The sequence below is a fragment of the Acartia tonsa genome, chromosome 13 (genome assembly GCF_053477335.1).
Source record: "Acartia tonsa isolate MP-2025a chromosome 13, ASM5347733v1, whole genome shotgun sequence".
Classification (NCBI taxonomy): Eukaryota; Metazoa; Arthropoda; class Copepoda; order Calanoida; family Acartiidae; genus Acartia; species Acartia tonsa.
This window is the reverse complement of record NC_137272.1, coordinates 38,825,581-38,843,005: the sequence shown is the minus strand read 5'-3', so window position 1 is coordinate 38,843,005 and position 17,425 is coordinate 38,825,581. Positions and strand designations below refer to the sequence as shown.

At 34.3% G+C, this 17,425-nt stretch overlaps 3 protein-coding genes across 3 annotated transcripts in view; 1 reads left to right on the top strand and 2 right to left on the bottom strand.

Annotated features, from left to right (window-relative positions):
- The window catches only part of LOC145303719 (glutamate receptor ionotropic, kainate 2-like), a 161,710-nt gene that overhangs the window by 21,989 nt on the left and 122,296 nt on the right, over positions 1–17,425 (top strand). Inside the window, exons 7-9 of the mRNA XM_080145324.1 lie at positions 1,903–1,943; positions 7,246–7,315; positions 9,500–9,566. Of these exons, the coding sequence (XP_080001450.1) occupies positions 1,903–1,943; positions 7,246–7,315; positions 9,500–9,566 (178 nt within the window). The remainder of the gene's footprint in view (positions 1–1,902; positions 1,944–7,245; positions 7,316–9,499; positions 9,567–17,425) is intronic.
- On the bottom strand, positions 11,252–12,435 carry LOC145304209 (uncharacterized). Its single transcript, XM_080146031.1, has 2 exons — positions 12,063–12,435; positions 11,252–11,720 (listed from the first exon to the last, which is right to left on the bottom strand). The coding sequence occupies exons 1-2, from the start codon at positions 12,127–12,129 to the stop codon at positions 11,473–11,475; spliced, it is 315 nt and encodes a 104-aa protein (XP_080002157.1). The 5' UTR covers positions 12,130–12,435; the 3' UTR covers positions 11,252–11,472.
- Positions 13,900–15,543, bottom strand: LOC145303863 (uncharacterized). The gene is made up of 3 exons (XM_080145519.1): positions 15,047–15,543; positions 14,686–14,817; positions 13,900–14,171 (listed from the first exon to the last, which is right to left on the bottom strand). Exons 1-3 carry the CDS (start codon positions 15,124–15,126, stop codon positions 14,042–14,044), a joined length of 342 nt encoding a protein of 113 aa, XP_080001645.1. The 5' UTR covers positions 15,127–15,543; the 3' UTR covers positions 13,900–14,041.

The window sequence follows — 17,425 nt, the reverse complement described above, 5'->3', positions numbered from 1 at the left end:
ACTATTTTCAAACATGTATAAAGTATAAGGACTTCCTTTTAATTCTGCAATTTTCATGTATTTTGACTTAAATATCACATTTGATGTCTAGAACTATAAAACTTTATATTTTGCTGTTATTGCTGCGCTACTAATGCAAACAATTGTCCTTGTTATACACAGAAACCATCCTCTTATATGTTATTTTGGCCAGGGATCCAAAGGGATAAGACATTGACTGTTAAATTAATGTACATCCCAAATGATGATACACAAAATTACCCCTCTGTAGATCACAATTAATGGTTAAAAGGTTTAAACACTCAACCTAATGAACCAACCAATCAAAATTCAATAAAAGTAACCAGTTATTAATCCAACGAATAGGAAAACGTTATTATGAAACATTGGGTACTAGTATAATAAACAGCCCATTATCCCCTCCGGCCCTGCCTGTATTTTGGCAGGGTTATCTTAAGTTTACATTGTAGTAATAGTGACGAAACATAAACTTAAATTTTGTTTAAAAGGACACTACAATATTTTAACTCTTATATAAAATTAATAAGATATCTATGTACAAGAGGATCTCGCTAACTGCTGAAAGGATAAGATACTCATTATATGTAGCTTCTCATAGGTCCAGGGAAGGTTTGTAGCTATTTTGGGGAAGCGTTCCATTTTTAAAAACTATAATTAAGGGGGGAAAGGGGGGGGGATTTCTCCACCCGCACCCTAATTGCACATAAAAGCCGTCAGTGAGTGGTTGATTATTATTAGTGGAACTACTTTCTAATACAGTTTCGTATCGTCTTAATATCAAAATGAAAGACAAACAGACAAAGCTAGGTATTGTTTTGATATTTATTAATCAGCAAAATATAACAATAGTTAATTAAATTGCATTTTCCCTGTAAAATTAAAATCTCTCCCATTGCATGACCAACAGACCAACTGATCAAGCTAGTTGTTAGCTGGTTGGTCATTATTGGTAGGAATAGAGTATCTTTGCTACAAAAAAGTTTAATTAAAATTAAAAAATAATTCTGTTTCTCGTTTTCATTCGAATCCGGTGGAAAGGAACCGGTTCTCATCCATACGAAAAAACTATGTCTAGCATTGTATTATATCCAACTTTCTACGAATATAAAAATGTACAATCATAAGATTAAAACAAGTTTTTTAGTCCGTGCCTTCGGCACCTCGGGGCTAAAAAAACTGATTATAATCTTATAATTGTACATTCTATATCCGCGGAAAGCTGTTTATAAAACGATGCGAGAAATAACTATTATCAATGCCGAAACGACGGTTGATTTTATGAGGAGGTATTAAATATTAGATTTTCTTTATAAAATATACATAAAGAGTCTCCATTTAATTTAATTTTTGGCGCACCCACCAGCCATACTGTTTAACAGACTGACTATAAGCCAATAAAACTCCATTTAAAAGTAAAATCGTCTGTAAAATAAACAAGGATTATTTTGTTAGTAAGTAGCGCAGTAACATAAAGCTTTGGCCATTAGACAGCACCATGTGTTTAAATCCTAGTACATAATGTAGTAAGTTTTTTTTGTCTTAAGTTTAAGATTTTGATAACAACTGAACCGATCGAGTTCTCTATTTTAGGAAAGCTAGATAGGTCCTACTCCTAGGGTGGTTTTAAGTTATATAATTTTTCAGATTCAATTAAAATGATCATTTTTTATAGTCAAAATTATTAGAAGATTTAAAAATAAAATAAAATGTATTTTCTCGTATTCATTTGAAACCGGTGAATTGAACCGGTTCTCATCCATACGAAAAAACTCTTCATCTCGGGGCTAACAAACTAGTTTTAATCTATAATATTACATTTTATGTCTGCGGAAAGCTGTTTATAATACGATGCAATAAATAATTGTTCTCTTTTTATTTTAGAGTATTTGTGATGCCATGGAGATCCCGCATATTGAAACAAGGTAAAGCATAATTTTAGTAGCGAAGATAATCTACAATTTCACTCTGTCAGACTGATCATAGCGAGGGATATAAAGGGATATTAAAAGACAATAGCCGATAAGTTGTTGTACATCCCTTATGATGATTTTCAAAAAACCTACTTCTGTGAAATAAATTTAGTGGTTTAATTTAGTTTAATCAACCAACCAATCAATATTTTAAAAAATTCCCCAAAGTTAGTCAACGAATCAGAAAATGTTGTTATAATACTTTGCGGACTAGTACTATAAACAACCCATTGCCCTTTCTCTCAGGATTATATAGGTAATGTGTAAATTTTATGCTGACTTTAAGAAAAAACTACAGTAAAAGATTCCTTATATTTATTCGGAAAAAACAATAACAATATTTACAATATAATATGAGATAAAGACAGAAACACAAAATGAGGGAAGCTAAAATGTACCTATTATGTAACTTGCCATAAAACAAGGATGACAACATCCATAAAAGCGAAGCACTGAAATGGTAGGACGAACGGACATTAACACTTGTCTAGTGTCAGAACTGAATAATCAGAATATAAATGTATAAGAGTCAAAGCTAAATTGTAAATAAATTTGTTTGATACAGGATAATGTTTATGGACCTACTTACATTTTTAGGACCTGATTATAGAGTTGCTTCGCTTATAACATTGTACTTTGTTGTCCCAGGAATCAATATACCAAAATTCAGAGCAAACGGATGATTAGATGACATAAAAATTTGTTGTTAAAAAAGTTGAAAAATCAACATGTTTAAAATGGACATACGGACATTTTGGTAATGATTATAGAGTTGCTACGCTTTCTAAATCGGAACTAACTACTACAGGAATCACCATGCAAAGTTTGAAATCGATAGGACAATTCTAACATGCCTAAATTAACGAAAAAAGCTATCTGTTACGGACGGACGTACGGACGGACCGACCCTAATTATAGAAAAGCTTCCCTTTTAAATATGAAAAATATCCACACACCCTAAAAAGATAGGGGAGAGGGGTCCAAGGCTCAACATACGTTATAAGGGAACACTTGACATAATGTTGTGTAATGATTTTATATCTAAACTTTAAAAAAGTGTGTTGGGAGAAAAAGAGAGAGAAAGAGAGAGAGGGGTGTGACAGAAAGAGTGGGAGAGAGAGAGAGAAAGAAAAAAATTAACATATTGTTAAGATCAATGAGTGTATGGGCGTTTGTGTTTGTAGTGTCTGTGTGTACCGCGAAGGATCTTGCTGCTGAACCGTTAAGGTTCTCCTCAACAAGTTTACAATTTAGCTTCCTGTGCATTTTTCAAACATACAAAAAGATAATTTTGTATTTTTAAAAAATATTTATATTCCCCAAATCCCTGCATAACATAAAATGATTATAAGCAAAATATCAACAAAATATCTCCCTGTGACTTTAGATTTCTAGCTATTCATCTTATAATTATGATTGAACAAAGATCATTTTTAGGTTAATTTCAGATCTTGCCATACAACTAATTTTTAAAAAGCGAAGCTTTTCTATAATTAGGGTAGGTAGCAACCTAATAATCGTTGCCAGAAAGTCCGTACGTCCATTTAAAACATTCTGATTGCTTACTTTTTTACAACAAATTTCTGTATGTTATAATTATCCTATACAACTGATTTTTGGAATAGTGATTCCTAAAAGCATAAGGTACAATGTAAAGCGAAGCAGCTCTATAAAATTTCTAAAAATATAAGCATGCTCTTAAACAGTGTCCTTTTATGCAACAAATTTAATTCCAATTTTGTTTAGAATTATGACTCAATATTCTGCTTATTCAGTTCTGACACTCTACAAGTGTTAATGTTCATTTGTTTTACCATTTCAGAGCTTTGCTTTTATGGATGTTATCATCCTTGTTGCTTCAATTACTGCACAATTTAGACTATATAAGATGGAAAGAATTTTAATGTTAGAGGTAGATTGGATTGCATCAACTTTTAAAGATTTTGTATAAAATTCGTTTTTTGTATAATTCTTTATTTAAAAGCGCAAATACAATTTAAGTTAATTAATTTTGACATCCTTGATTGGTGGATTGAAAACTATCTGCGCTCTGATTGACTGAATGATGTATGACACTTAAGCTCTCCAATCACAGATGTCATAGTTAATTACCTAAAACTGCATTTGCGCTATTAAATAAAGAAGTATACAAAAAAAACGAATTTTATACAAAATCCTTAAAATTTGATGCAGATTTCAAATCTAGCTCTAACATTAAAATTCTTTCCATCTTATATAGTCTACTGCACATGTTTCATGAATAAACAGTTTATGGGGAACTATGTAAATTTAGCTGACGTTGTTGTTAAATCTGTTGGATAAATTTTTTCCTGTATTTATGCAGACTAGATTACCTGCCTAAATAATGTCTTTATGTCTGTCTGTATATCTCTTTGTGTGTATCTATCTTTATATAAAAGTAACAGGATGTCTGTCTATTGTCTGTATCTATGTCTTGCTATTGCTAACCGCTCAACCGAAATAGTACTTCTTATCAGTAGAGCTTCTTATGTGTACAGGGAGGGTTATTTTTGGAGGATGGTAGTATCCTCCCATGGAAAAAAAATCCCCCATTCTTCTCCTCCAAAAGCAAACAATAAACAACTGTTTATCTGCCTACCGAATCATAGACGTCCAGGGGGGGGGGGTAATGGGGTGATTACCCCCCCCCCCCCAAACGAATTTGGGGGGGAAGGCACCCCCAAATATTTTTTCATTTTACACCCCCCATTTAAAATTTACCCCTTCCTTTAGGAGGGGGTATTTACCCCAATCCCCCAAAACTACCCCCCCCAAAAAATTTACCCCAGGGGTAAATTTTGGGGGGGGGTAAACAAAATTTACCCCTGCCAACAGATTTCAGGGAGGGTAATTACTAGGGTTGGGCCGGATATCCGGTGTGGCCGGATATCCGGCCGGATATCCGGCCATTTTCAATATCCGGCCGGATACCGGATATTGAAATTATCCGGCCGGATATCCGGCTCTATAATTTTTTATACTTTACACCAAAAATCTCTGCTTTTTAAAATCTTAAATGGCTATAATTTTCTTATTATTGAAGCTAGAAGAACATTTTTTCTGAATAAGTTTAACTTTATGTAAATTTATATAGGATTTCTGAAGAAATTTTTTTTTTACTACTTTTATATCTGGTAATTTGGCCGGTTATCCGGCCGGATATCCGGTAATTTGGCCGGATAACCGGATATTTGCCGGATATCCGGCGGTGGCCGGATATCCGGCCGGTTACCGGATATCCGGCATTTGAAAGCAGCCGGATATCCGGTATCCGGCCAAAAAAGTATCCGGCCCAACCCTAGTACTAATTACCCCCCCAAGCAAATTTTCCCCCTGGGGTAAAAATTTTGGGGGGGGTAAAAAAAAATTGCGGCGCGCTTTGTGCGCCATTTTACCCCCCCCAAAACCGAATTACCCCCCCTTAAAAAATTTTTGCCCCTTCCAAAATAAAAACTTGGACGCCCCTGTACCGAATCATACATTGATCTTATTATCAAGCTATCTATCTATATGCAGGGAAAAGGGAATGTAATTTTGACAAACAATTCTAAAGGAAAATTTCCCCCCAACCCCCTTCTCTTTTTCTCCCCCTTCATACCCACTCCCCTTCACTTACGTGAAAAATAAAGTCTTACTCCAACCTTACTTAGTAATTGGCTGAATAGCAGACCCTGATCTACATGTTAATCAGCTTATTTATCAATTTTCCTATATATTTATTTAGATAAAAAAACTTTCCATACATTTCTACTCTATAAATCTATCTATATGTTACTCCGATTATTTATCAATCTATCTATCTAGATGGGATTACCTAACCAAGCAAAATGACTACTCTATAAACCTTCACCCTAGCTCCATATATCTATCTATATGTTACTCTATCTATGTATCTATCTGTCTATATATCTAGATGGGATTACCTAACCAAAAAGAATGACTACTCTATAAACCTACACCCTAGCCCCATATATCTATCTATCTATATGTTATTCTACCTATTTATCAATCTATCTATCTATCTATATACCTAGATGGGATTACCTAAATAAACAGAACGACTACTCTATAAACCTACACCCTAACCCAATATATCTTCTATCTATATGTTACTCTGCCTATTTATCAATCTATCTATCTATATATCTATCTAGATGGGATTATTTAACCAAGCAGAATAAATACTCTATAAACCTACACCCTAGCTCCATATATCTATCTATCTATATGCTACTCTGCCTATTTATCAATCTATCTATCTATATATCTATCTAGATGGGATTATTTAACCAAGCAGAATAAATACTCTATAAACCTACACCCTAGCTCCATATATATATCTATCTATATGTTACTCTATCTATCTATCTATCTATCTATCTATCTATCTATCTATCTATCTATCTATCTATCTATCTATCTATCTATCTATCTATCTATCTATCTATCTATCTATCTATCTATCTATCTATCTATCTATATATCTATCTATCTATCTATCTATCTAGATGGGATTATTTAACCAAGCAGAATAAATACTTTATAAACCTACACCCTAGCTCCATATATCTATCTATCTATATGTTACTCTATCTATCTATCTATCTATCTTTAAATCTAGATGGGATTACCTAACCAAGCAGAATGACTACTCTATAAACCTACACCCTAGCTCCATATATCTATCTATCTATATGCTACTCTGCCTATTTATCAATCTATCTATCTATCTATCTAGATGGGATTACCTAACCAAGCAGAATGGCTACTCTATAAACCTACACTCTAGCTCCATATATCTATCTATCTATATGTTACTCTACCTATTTATCTATCTATCTATCTATATACCTAGATGGGATTACCTAAATAAACAGAACGACTACTCTATAAACCTACACCCTAACCCAATATATCTTCTATCTATATGTTACTCTGCCTATTTATCAATATATCTATCTATATATCTATCTATCTATCTATCTAGATGGGATTATTTAACCAAGCAGAATAAATACTCTATAAACCTACACCCTAGCCCCATATATCTATCTATCTATATGTTACTCTGCCTATTTATCAAACTTTCTATCTATATATCTAGATGGGATTATTTAACCAAGCAGAATGACTACTCTATAAACCTACACCCTAGCCCCATATATCTATCTTTATGTTACTCTATCTATCTATCTATCTATCTATCTATCTATCTATCTATCTTTAAATCTAGATGGGATTACCTAACCAAGCAGAATGACTACTCTATAAACCTTCACCCCAGCCCCAAGCAAATCTCAAAGGTAAGAATTTTTCCAGTATGGCTTCAGTCCAGATTGAAAAATCATGTATAGCATCAAATCAGAGACAATTTTCCACGAATATTAAAATAAAATGCCTGGCCTTTGGCTTCTTAGGGCTTAGTAAACAGTTATAATTTACTGTTTTTTTATGCCTTTAAAAGGGCATATTGTTTTCACTTATTCCACCAATTCAAAAAAAACTTCATTTATCTTAATTTCGCTACCCTTGTTTAAAAGTACAGGAGTTTTTAATTACAAAAGAAAATTTGCTAACCACTGGAATGCTATGGTTCTGCTATACAATGAAGATTCTCATAGGTCCTGGAAAGGTTATTAACTGTTGTGAGGGGGGAATGGTACCTCGGAGAAAAAGTACCACTCTTTGTTTACTTTTTATTTTTAAAACTACCATGTACATTGAACGTCGACCCCCCCCCCCCTTTCCTTAAGTGCCCCTTGAGGCCTCTAGTGGCGTAGATGCCTTTTTTTATTATAAAGTATCTTTTTTTTATAAGGACAAACGTCTTTCTGGGCATGAATGTCTTTTTTTTATTCCAGAAAAAAGAAATATACATGAATTCCAAATGTGGAACATGTTTTAAAATAAATTAGAATTAATGCCAGTACTTTATGCTATACAAAACTAGGTTATGAAACTAAAACACAATTTCAAAAATATGAATTTTTTTTCTCGTTGTTTTTGTTGTGTTAATAATGAAAAATACAGATTTTATCGAGACGCACTCTTTTCGTTAAATATTTACGCAATTAAAAAATGCGTATATATTCGAAGCATTTGAACCGGTTGGGGATTTTTTGCGTAACTTAGTTGGCATACAGCTGCACTTTTCACTCATATAGCTTAGAGAAGTTTCGCATATAATTAACAAAACAACCCTAGAAATATGCCAATCAAAAATAAGGGGGAGGGGAGATCATTGGTCTAGTCCCTAAAGGTAAGTGTAGACAGTTCTCACAAAAAAAATAATAATACCCTATTAGAAAATACTATAATATAAAGTAGTAAGCGTTTCTTGTCTGTCCCGAAGGATCTTGCTAACCGCTGAACTGATATTGTTCTCCTTTACAGCGAAGCTTATTAAAGGTCCTGGGAAGGTTTTAAACTATTTTTGGGGAGGGTGTCTTCACCGCCTCTGCCCCCCCATAATTTTTTTAAAACTCGAATTTAAAATGGGATGAGGTCAACGTTTCCCCCCTCCTACCTTAAGTGCCCCTAGAGGCTTCTAGGGGGCGCAGGCGCTAGTAAAAAAGATAAAGAAGTAAGCTTTTTTATCAGTACCAAAGGATCTTGCCAACGCTGAACCGATAGGTCAAAGGAAGGTGTTATGGTAGGGTATTGTCCTTAACATTATTTATAACTTCAGTTAAGAATAGGGGGGGGGGGGGGTCATCTTCCCTCTGTCCTACTTTAAATGCCCCTAAAGGCGTTTGGGGTCGTAGCCGCTAGAAACTGCAACTAATAGGATCATGATGATCTCAAAATAAACGACTAAATTAGTAATCGACAAGTTGCAAATTACATGCTTGGATTTCACAAACTAATACATTTTTTACATGTTTAGGCCTTGACCATAGAATAATAACAACATTTAAAATGAGAACAAAACTATAATTTAATTAAGCCTAAAATTTAACTCATTTAAAGACATTTTTGCACCATAATTATTTTTAAGAAAAGTGAATTATATAATTATATATAAAAGCAAGAGACACCTAGCGGTTATTTTTGAACTATATTTAGTTTTGGCTTTTTTTAACCAGCAAAGAGCCTTTCGTTAAGTATACAAAACCGGTTCTGAATAATATTATTTACAAATGCAAATCAATCGAGACTATTATATTCTTTTGTATGCCGGTTAAAATGTTGAGCTGTAACAAACTCAGACGTTGGCGAGATCTTAAACTTCAAATCTTTTTTTTTTTTTTGTATCATAAAAGCGGCTACGCCCCTTGCCTCTATAGGGACTCCGTATTCAAAGAGGTAGAGAGCTGGCGTTAGAAAAATAGTTCAAAACCATCCCAAATCTTAAATGTGATTAAAGAATGGCCTAAAAGCGTCACAAGAGCTATTTAAAGCTTGCCTAAAAAATATAAATCAATCAGTTTAGTACAGATAGACAGACACAGATCCTGTTACTTTTATATCAGGATTTATCTATTTAGGCCTACTTAGATATCATTTTGGCATTTGAATGGAAGAGTTTCACTATTTTGTACGAAGATAACGAAGGTAAAAATAGTTGCTAAGCTACTTTATATGTATCCATGGCTGTCTGTCAGTCTGTTATGCAAAATTGTTAATCAACATTTTGTTAATTGTATCTTCCTCTCTACTCTCTCTCTCTCTCTCTCTCTCTCTCTCTCTCACTCTCTCTCTCTCTCTCTCTCTCTCTCTCTCTCTCTCTCTCTCTCTCTCTCTCTCTCTCTCTCTCTTTCTCTTTATTTATCTTTTTTTTCTCTCTCTCTCTTACTTACTAGCGGCTATGCCCCTACAGGCCTCTAGTGCATAGACGTAATTACCCCCCCCCAAAATTTTTATCCCGGGGGTAAAATTTGTTTGTAAAAAAAAATTGCGGCGCGCTTCGCGCGTCATTTTACCCCCCCCCCTTAAAAAAATTTTACCCACCCCCCCAAAAAAAGCTTGGACGTCTAAGCTCTAGTGGCACTTTTTTATATTTCAAATATGTCTATGTTGCGTTAAACTCTCTACGTTAAATCGATAGAAGTAAAAAAAGTCGATTTCGAGTTTGTGATTTATCTTGAAAGGGTGGTGGTACCCTCCCCCAAAATAGCTATAAACCTTCCCCAGACCTATTTTAAGGAATTTTGATTGAAAAGTTTTGACAATGCAAGTTCAGACACAAATTAAATAAAAGTAATCAAATTTTTTTAATCAACGAAATGTTTGTGAGTTAACCTTTAATATCTGCGTCATACCAAAGACTTTAAAAACTATACCTATCTGCTTTGTTCGGCACAGGACATCAAAAAGTTAGAGTTGGGGTAATGCCTGGGCCAAAAACAGGCGCAACTCATTACCATGCACATTGAGGATCTCCAGACCAAAATCGTGCAATTAAAGGGTTGGTTACCCAGGTTCTAATTAATACCATAAAAACACCTAGGTTTTACCACTTTTATGGTAAAATTTTACCAGCCTATACGATTTAAAAGGTGGTAAAATTTTACCGTAACCGTGGTAAAAACACTTTTTGTGGTACTCTCTAACGCTTTTTACCAGCGATTTTTACCACAATTATCGGTAAAATTTTACCAGATTTCCGGTAAAATATTACCATTTTAGGACGCAAATTTATACCAGATTTTGACCAATTTTTACCACTTTTTTGGTAAAATTTACCGCAAATTTCTGTAAGATTTTACCGAAAAAGTGGTAAAACTGTTCAACACCTGGTAATATTTTTGCCCTAAATTGGTAAAATTTTACCAGAAATAGGGTAAATATGGTAAAAATTTACCAAAAATTGTGGTAAAAACGGGTGGTAAAAATCACGAGAAAGTGGTAAAAAACGACTGACCTTAATTATAGAAAAACATCGCTTGTACACAAATCGCAAAAATAAAAAAAAAATTGTTTTCATTTTTATCTTTATTGATTGAAACACTTAAACATATTTTTTTACATAATGATTTACATAGGTACGATAGCGCGCTACTATATAGGTATATATTCACAGAAATTTTCTTAATTAGTCTAATTCTAGACGTGGTTTAAATGACCAAATATTACATAGTTTTATTCAGATACTATAACTGCATGTTTAATCGGTTTAAGCTGAGAAATTAACACAAATTATACATAGGTTTTAAGCTGAGATCTGCATTCTAATTGTACTTTATACTAGAACATTTTTATACACAAGAAAAATATATTACGAAGTTACTTTCCATTATAAAATTTTCAAAAATTTGCTATAGGAATAGCGGTTTCAAATAATATTATATGAATATTCTCATCGTCAGAACAAAACTGTCAAAACTGTCATATAGATTAATGTACGTACAAATTAAAGGTGGTTAAACATATTTTTGACTCAAGATATCTTGATATATATCACTTTTTTATCACAAATAGTTTATATATGATCTGACTGGAAGGACTATTATACATCAGCTTACTTTTGTCCTTCTTTTCTTTCCTTTTGCCTCTTGTGAAAGAACACGCGGCAGTCAGCACACAAATAGGTGCATTCGATGAGTCTTGTGTTCGTTGGCAGCTCGCTTCGGGGACTGCGTCCATGGGCGCAGGTCTTGATTTTCCCCGGTGTTGCAGTTCTTTTGCGCCTACTCAGTTTTGATGCTGGCGGGATTGTAGGAGGGGGTGGTTCAAACATCTCCTGCTCATCATCTGACACTCGATACACTGAAATTAAAATATTTTTTAAAATTATTTTTTTGTACAAAAAAATAGTTCAATTTTACAATAGTTTTTTTTTCTAGCCTAACCTAACCTAACCTAACCTAGTGTATTAATAGAAAGAGTAATATTTCTAGTTTTAGCCTAACCTAGCCTACCTAACCTAGCCTAGCCTAGCCTAGCCTAGCCTAGCCTAACCTAACCTAACCTAACCTAACCTAACCTAACCTAACCTAACCTAACCTAGTGTAATAATACAATGTATTACGGCATTTTCTTAGTGCCTAGTACAGAAATGTTTCACTATATGCTTTGGGCACAGTCGCTAGTATAAATATTGTACTATACCTGGGCTTTTTGGTCCTGGATTCTTTATGTTCTCATAAATGATATCAAAATCCGGTTTGTTTTCCATCCTGAAATTAAACAATCTATACTACAAAGTAAAACGATTTTTGTTTGTATGTAGCGAAGGATCTTGCTAACCGCTGAACCGATCGGGTTCTTCTCATAGGTACCGGCAAGGGAAGGGAGTGGCAAAAGAAACTTTAAGGATATACTTCATATTAGAGGGTTTAGCGTACAGAAAAATCATTTACAACACAGTCGCCAGGATAAAGTAGTAAAAACAATTTAAAAAAAATCTTACTTTGCTGGTGTTTCCATAACAGTGATTTCCTTAACCTCGTTCTCATCCGAATTTTCTGGAGAGCCAGCTGTTTTGTTCCTGAATTAAACAATATAAATATAATAATCTATTTAAATTAAGTAGTTAACTTTTTGGTTCCACATTTACCCCTTCCACCTTACCCAGCTAGAGGCGTACTTGCTAGTACTTGCTTTTAATAAATAAAGGAACACGTTGAATTTGTCTTTACAGAAAAATCATTTACAACACTGTCGCCCGGATAAAGTATGAAAAAAGAATATTAAAAGAAATATCTTACTTTGCTTCTCCTTCCATAACAGTGATTTCCTTAACCTCGTTCTCATCCGGTTTTCCTGGAGAGCCAGCTGTTTTGTTCCTGAATTAAACAATATATATATAATAATCTATTTAAATTAAGTAGTCAACTTTTTGGTTCCACATTTACCCCTTCCACCTTACCCAGCTAGAGGCGTACTTGCTAGTACTCGCTTTTAATAAATAAAGGAACACGTTGAATTTGTCTTTACAGAAAAATCATTTACAACACTGTCGCCCGGATAAAGTATGAAAAAAGAATATTAAAAGAAATATCTTACTTTGCTTCTCCTTCCATAACAGAGTCTTGTCCGACCTTCTGGTCATCCTTTTGTGCCGGACATCTCTCGGATTGCTCCCTGAATTAAGCAATCATATTATAATTAAATAGTAAACTTTTTTTGGTCCACATTTACCACTCCCACCTTACCCCTAGAGGCATACTTGCTAGTTTTGTAATATATAAAGGTGAATTTGTCTGTACCGAAAAATCATTTACAACACAGTCGCCCGGATAAAGTATGAAAAAAGAATATTAAAAGAAATATCTTACTTTGCTTCTCCTTCCATAACAGAGGCTTGTCCGACCTTCTGGTCATCCTTTTGTGCCGGACATCTCTCGGATTGCTCCCTGAATTAAGCAATCATATTATAATTAAATAGTAAACTTTTTTTGGTCCACATTTACCCCTCCCACCTTACCCATAGAGGCATACTTGCTAGTTTTGTAATACATAAAGGTGAATTTGTCTGTACCGAAAAATCATTTACAACACAGTCGCCCGGATAAAGTATGAAAAAAGAATATTAAAAGAAATATCTTACTTTGCTTCTCCTTCCATAACAGAGGCTTGTCCGACCTTCTGGTCATCCTTTTGTGCCGGACATCTCTCGGATTGCTCCCTGAATTAAGCAATCATATTATAATTAAATAGTAAACTTTTTTTGGTCCACATTTACCCCTCCCACCTTACCCATAGAGGCATACTTGCTAGTTTTGTAATATATAAAGGTGAATTTGTCTGTACCGAAAAATCATTTACAACACAGTCGCCCGGATAAAGTATGAAAAAAGAATATTAAAAGAAATATCTTACTTTGCTTCTCCTTCCATAACAGAGGCTTGTCCGACCTTCTGGTCATCCTTTTGTGCCGGACATCTCTTGGATTGCTCCCTGAATTAAGCAATCATATTATAATTAAATAGTAAACTTTTTTTGGTCCACATTTACCCCTCCCACCTTACCCCTAGAGGCATACTTGCTAGTTTTGTAATATATAAAGGTGAATTTGTCTGTACCGAAAAATCATTTACAACACAGTCGCCCGGATTAAATAGAAAAAAAGAAGTGAAAAAAATTTCTTACTTTGTTTGTGTTTCCAAACAAGCGATCTCCTCTTCCAAAGAAGCAATTTTTTGCTTTGCTGCCCCAAGGTCTTGTTTTAATTTCTGCATTGTCAAGCTTGGGAAACTATCCCATCCATCGTCGTCCCTGAAAAATAAAAAAAAATAATACTAAAGTAACAGGATGTCCGTGTTTATGTACCGAAGGATCTCGCTAACCACTGAACAGATCGGGTTCTTCTCATAGGTACCGGCAAGGGAAGGGAGTGGCAAAAGAAACTTTAAGAGATATACTTCATATTAGAGGGTTTAGCGTAGCTGTTAATTTGAAATATCAGGGGTGTATATCCTATATGGGATCCCCTGTTCAGGTGGTGGGGGGAAAATAACTAAAATATGTGTGGTAGGAGGTATTAAACCAAAAAATTTTAGTTCTTTAAATATTTCTCCATTTCCGTCCCTACTTGGTGAGATAAAAATAGGTGGGAAAAAAATACAAAATTTTGTACCACGGGAACAAAATAAATCTTGTGCGTAATGTACACCCCTGAATGAAACTATAATTATTCGCCATAACAATAATGTTTATCCTACTCTTTTCAATCCGGCTACTACCACCTTCCGAACAGAAATAGAATGGTAACAAAAATAAATAAACTTACGTAGTGCAATCCAAAGTTAGGTTCAAATCTTCTGTATCAGACGATTTAGGAGGGCTATCAGGCAGGTCAGGCAGCTTAGCAGGCAGCTCAGGCTCAGACACACTCATTTCGTTCTTCTCTTTTTCGCTATCACTGAAATATATAAATATATATTATATATCCCAGGTAATCGGACCTTTGCCCAAAGAAGTAATTACCAAAAAATATGTAATATGTATTTATGTAATTATGTTGTGATGGATTGTCGAATCCGATTCGATGAATGGTTACCAAAATATAGCTAGGGACGGACGGACGGACGGACAGACAGACAGACAGACATCATTCTACTTCGTTTTATACATATTAAAATATTACTCACCCACTTGTGGTTTCCGGCTTCTGTTCTTCGTGCTGTTCGTCTCTCTCTAAGTCGGCTGCTGCGGCTGACATGTCGGACATTCTATATTAAATTTGAAAAGAAACAAATTATCACTGGTAATTAAATTTTCATGAATAAATGTCCAAAAAACTGACGTAGGGAATTTTAATATAATAGGGTCCAGCAAGATCACATATTGGTATATCTTATATTGTAAACAAGTATATAGACAAATTTCATTTACAAAAAGTTAATACAAATTTGAAACGTTCTCTTTTTTAATTACAGCACATAAACCTTACGGATTTTACCATGGAAATCTACCACCCTATTAATTAAAACATTCCCTACGATAACTGTTATATATAATATTTATATACAAAATTAAACAAATATATAAAATTAACAAAAGCTAATTGTGAATATTTTTTTTCCCTTAGTTTAGGGGGTAAACTACAACTGCTATATACTGAATTACAAAAAATGCGACAGATTATACAACAAAAAATTTTCAGTTTAAGCTCTTAACTTTAAGCTCATTAAACTTAATTGGTGGAAAGGGGTAGTTTCACAAAATGCATTTGAACTTAATTTTGTGAATTGCATATTTTTCTTTGTTAAGATGGTAAAAGTACGTGGTAGAAAATTTAACTTTCTTCAAATTTATGCCATATAAATAGAGTTTAAACACATTTAAACAGGTTCAAATATACGGTTCACTAAATTAACTTCAAATGCATTTTGGGAAACTACTCCTTTCTAGATATTATAAAAAAAAGTTTAAGATGAAACTTATGAAATATAAAAAAAATTACATATAAATATATATATACGTAAAGTCCTGGAATTATTGGGATTGACTGGGACCTATCAGGTCTTCGTCTTGTTCTTCGTCTTGTTCTTCGTCTTGTACTTCGTTTTCAGATGAAAGTTCCGACGAATAATACTTGTTTCCATTCTGCGGTGCGCAGGGATGTATATTCTACATGGTTCGGATGTGTAATATTTTTTCCAATTCTGCGCAGGGATGTATATTATATTTCATTAAATATAAATAGATGGAGGAAAGAAAAAAAGGTAATAATTAAGAAAACTGAAAACATTTGTAAATTTTAAAAATTTTTAGCCGTGGACAAACAATATTTCTTGTGCAGAATATACACCCCTTTCCCGAATCAATGTAGCTGCCAAAGATACTGTAATTGCTTATGTTCTGAGCACATTGTTGAGAACTTGCTCTCTGTGGTGGTCTGGAGCTTGATCTTTTCTTCTTCTCTAACTCAGCATCTTCAGGCCTATATCCCTGTTCCCACAATCTTTGCTGCTTCATGTTGGCCTTTACTCGTTTGTTGGCATCTCTTCTTGTCCGAGCCTCACCACGCTGGCCGAAATCGGGCAAATGTGTATTTGTTCTGTTCAACATTTGCTGCATCCTAATTTGGTTAGGTTGCTCACTGAGTTGACTATAACTACAACCTGGCTCTGGACTGAGTTGACTATAACTACAACCTGGTTCTGGGTTTACGTCTTCATCAGGATTTGATGTGCCTGCACAACTTTCAGCATAATCCCGGCTTGAATTTTGTGCTCTGCTCGTGCTTGCTCTGCTCTGGTTTCTGTACAACACCGCATCAATTTGATTCCCAGATGGAAATGTTGTTTGTTTTCTGGGACGTTTAGGAACTTCTTTGGTAGGCTTTGGCTTTTGGGCCACTTTTGCTTTTGGCCTGCGTTCAACTTCTTCTTCTTCACTACTACTACTACTGCCAGTTCCAGTGTCTGGGTCTGATTGATGACCTTGATCTGTATCATCACTTTCTGGTGCTTCTTCTTTGATGTCAGAAATTAATTCACCTTCTTCTCCATCTTTTTTCCACGATGCTTTTTCTCCTACAAAGAAATAAAAAATGTTAAAGCAAATGTACATAATTGTAGCTTCAATATTATTTCCATACCTATATGAACATTAGTTACTATTAATCAGATTCAAATGAAAACAAGCAATATTTTTTACCCTATATTTATATGCCAATCAAAGATAAAAGGGGGAATTTTGCATTGGCAGTTGCTTTATAGGGGTACAATATGGAACTGTGAAGAAACGGCGTCGCCACCGCCGAGAACCGCCAATAAAAGCCCCAAAAAAAATTCGGCTGGTTTTAGTTTTGGTTTCAAAAAGTGTCACTTTCGCCCACCCCCCCCCCATTTATTCCATTAAGACCTGTAACTTACCTACAATGTTGATGAGTTCTAAAATTTCCCTTTGGTTGTGTATAGAAACATTTGAGCCTACTGCAACAACCTCATAATGACCCAGGTGGTTTTCAATTATAATGGCAAGTTTGGGTAATATTATTCCACATGGATGTATCCGAATTT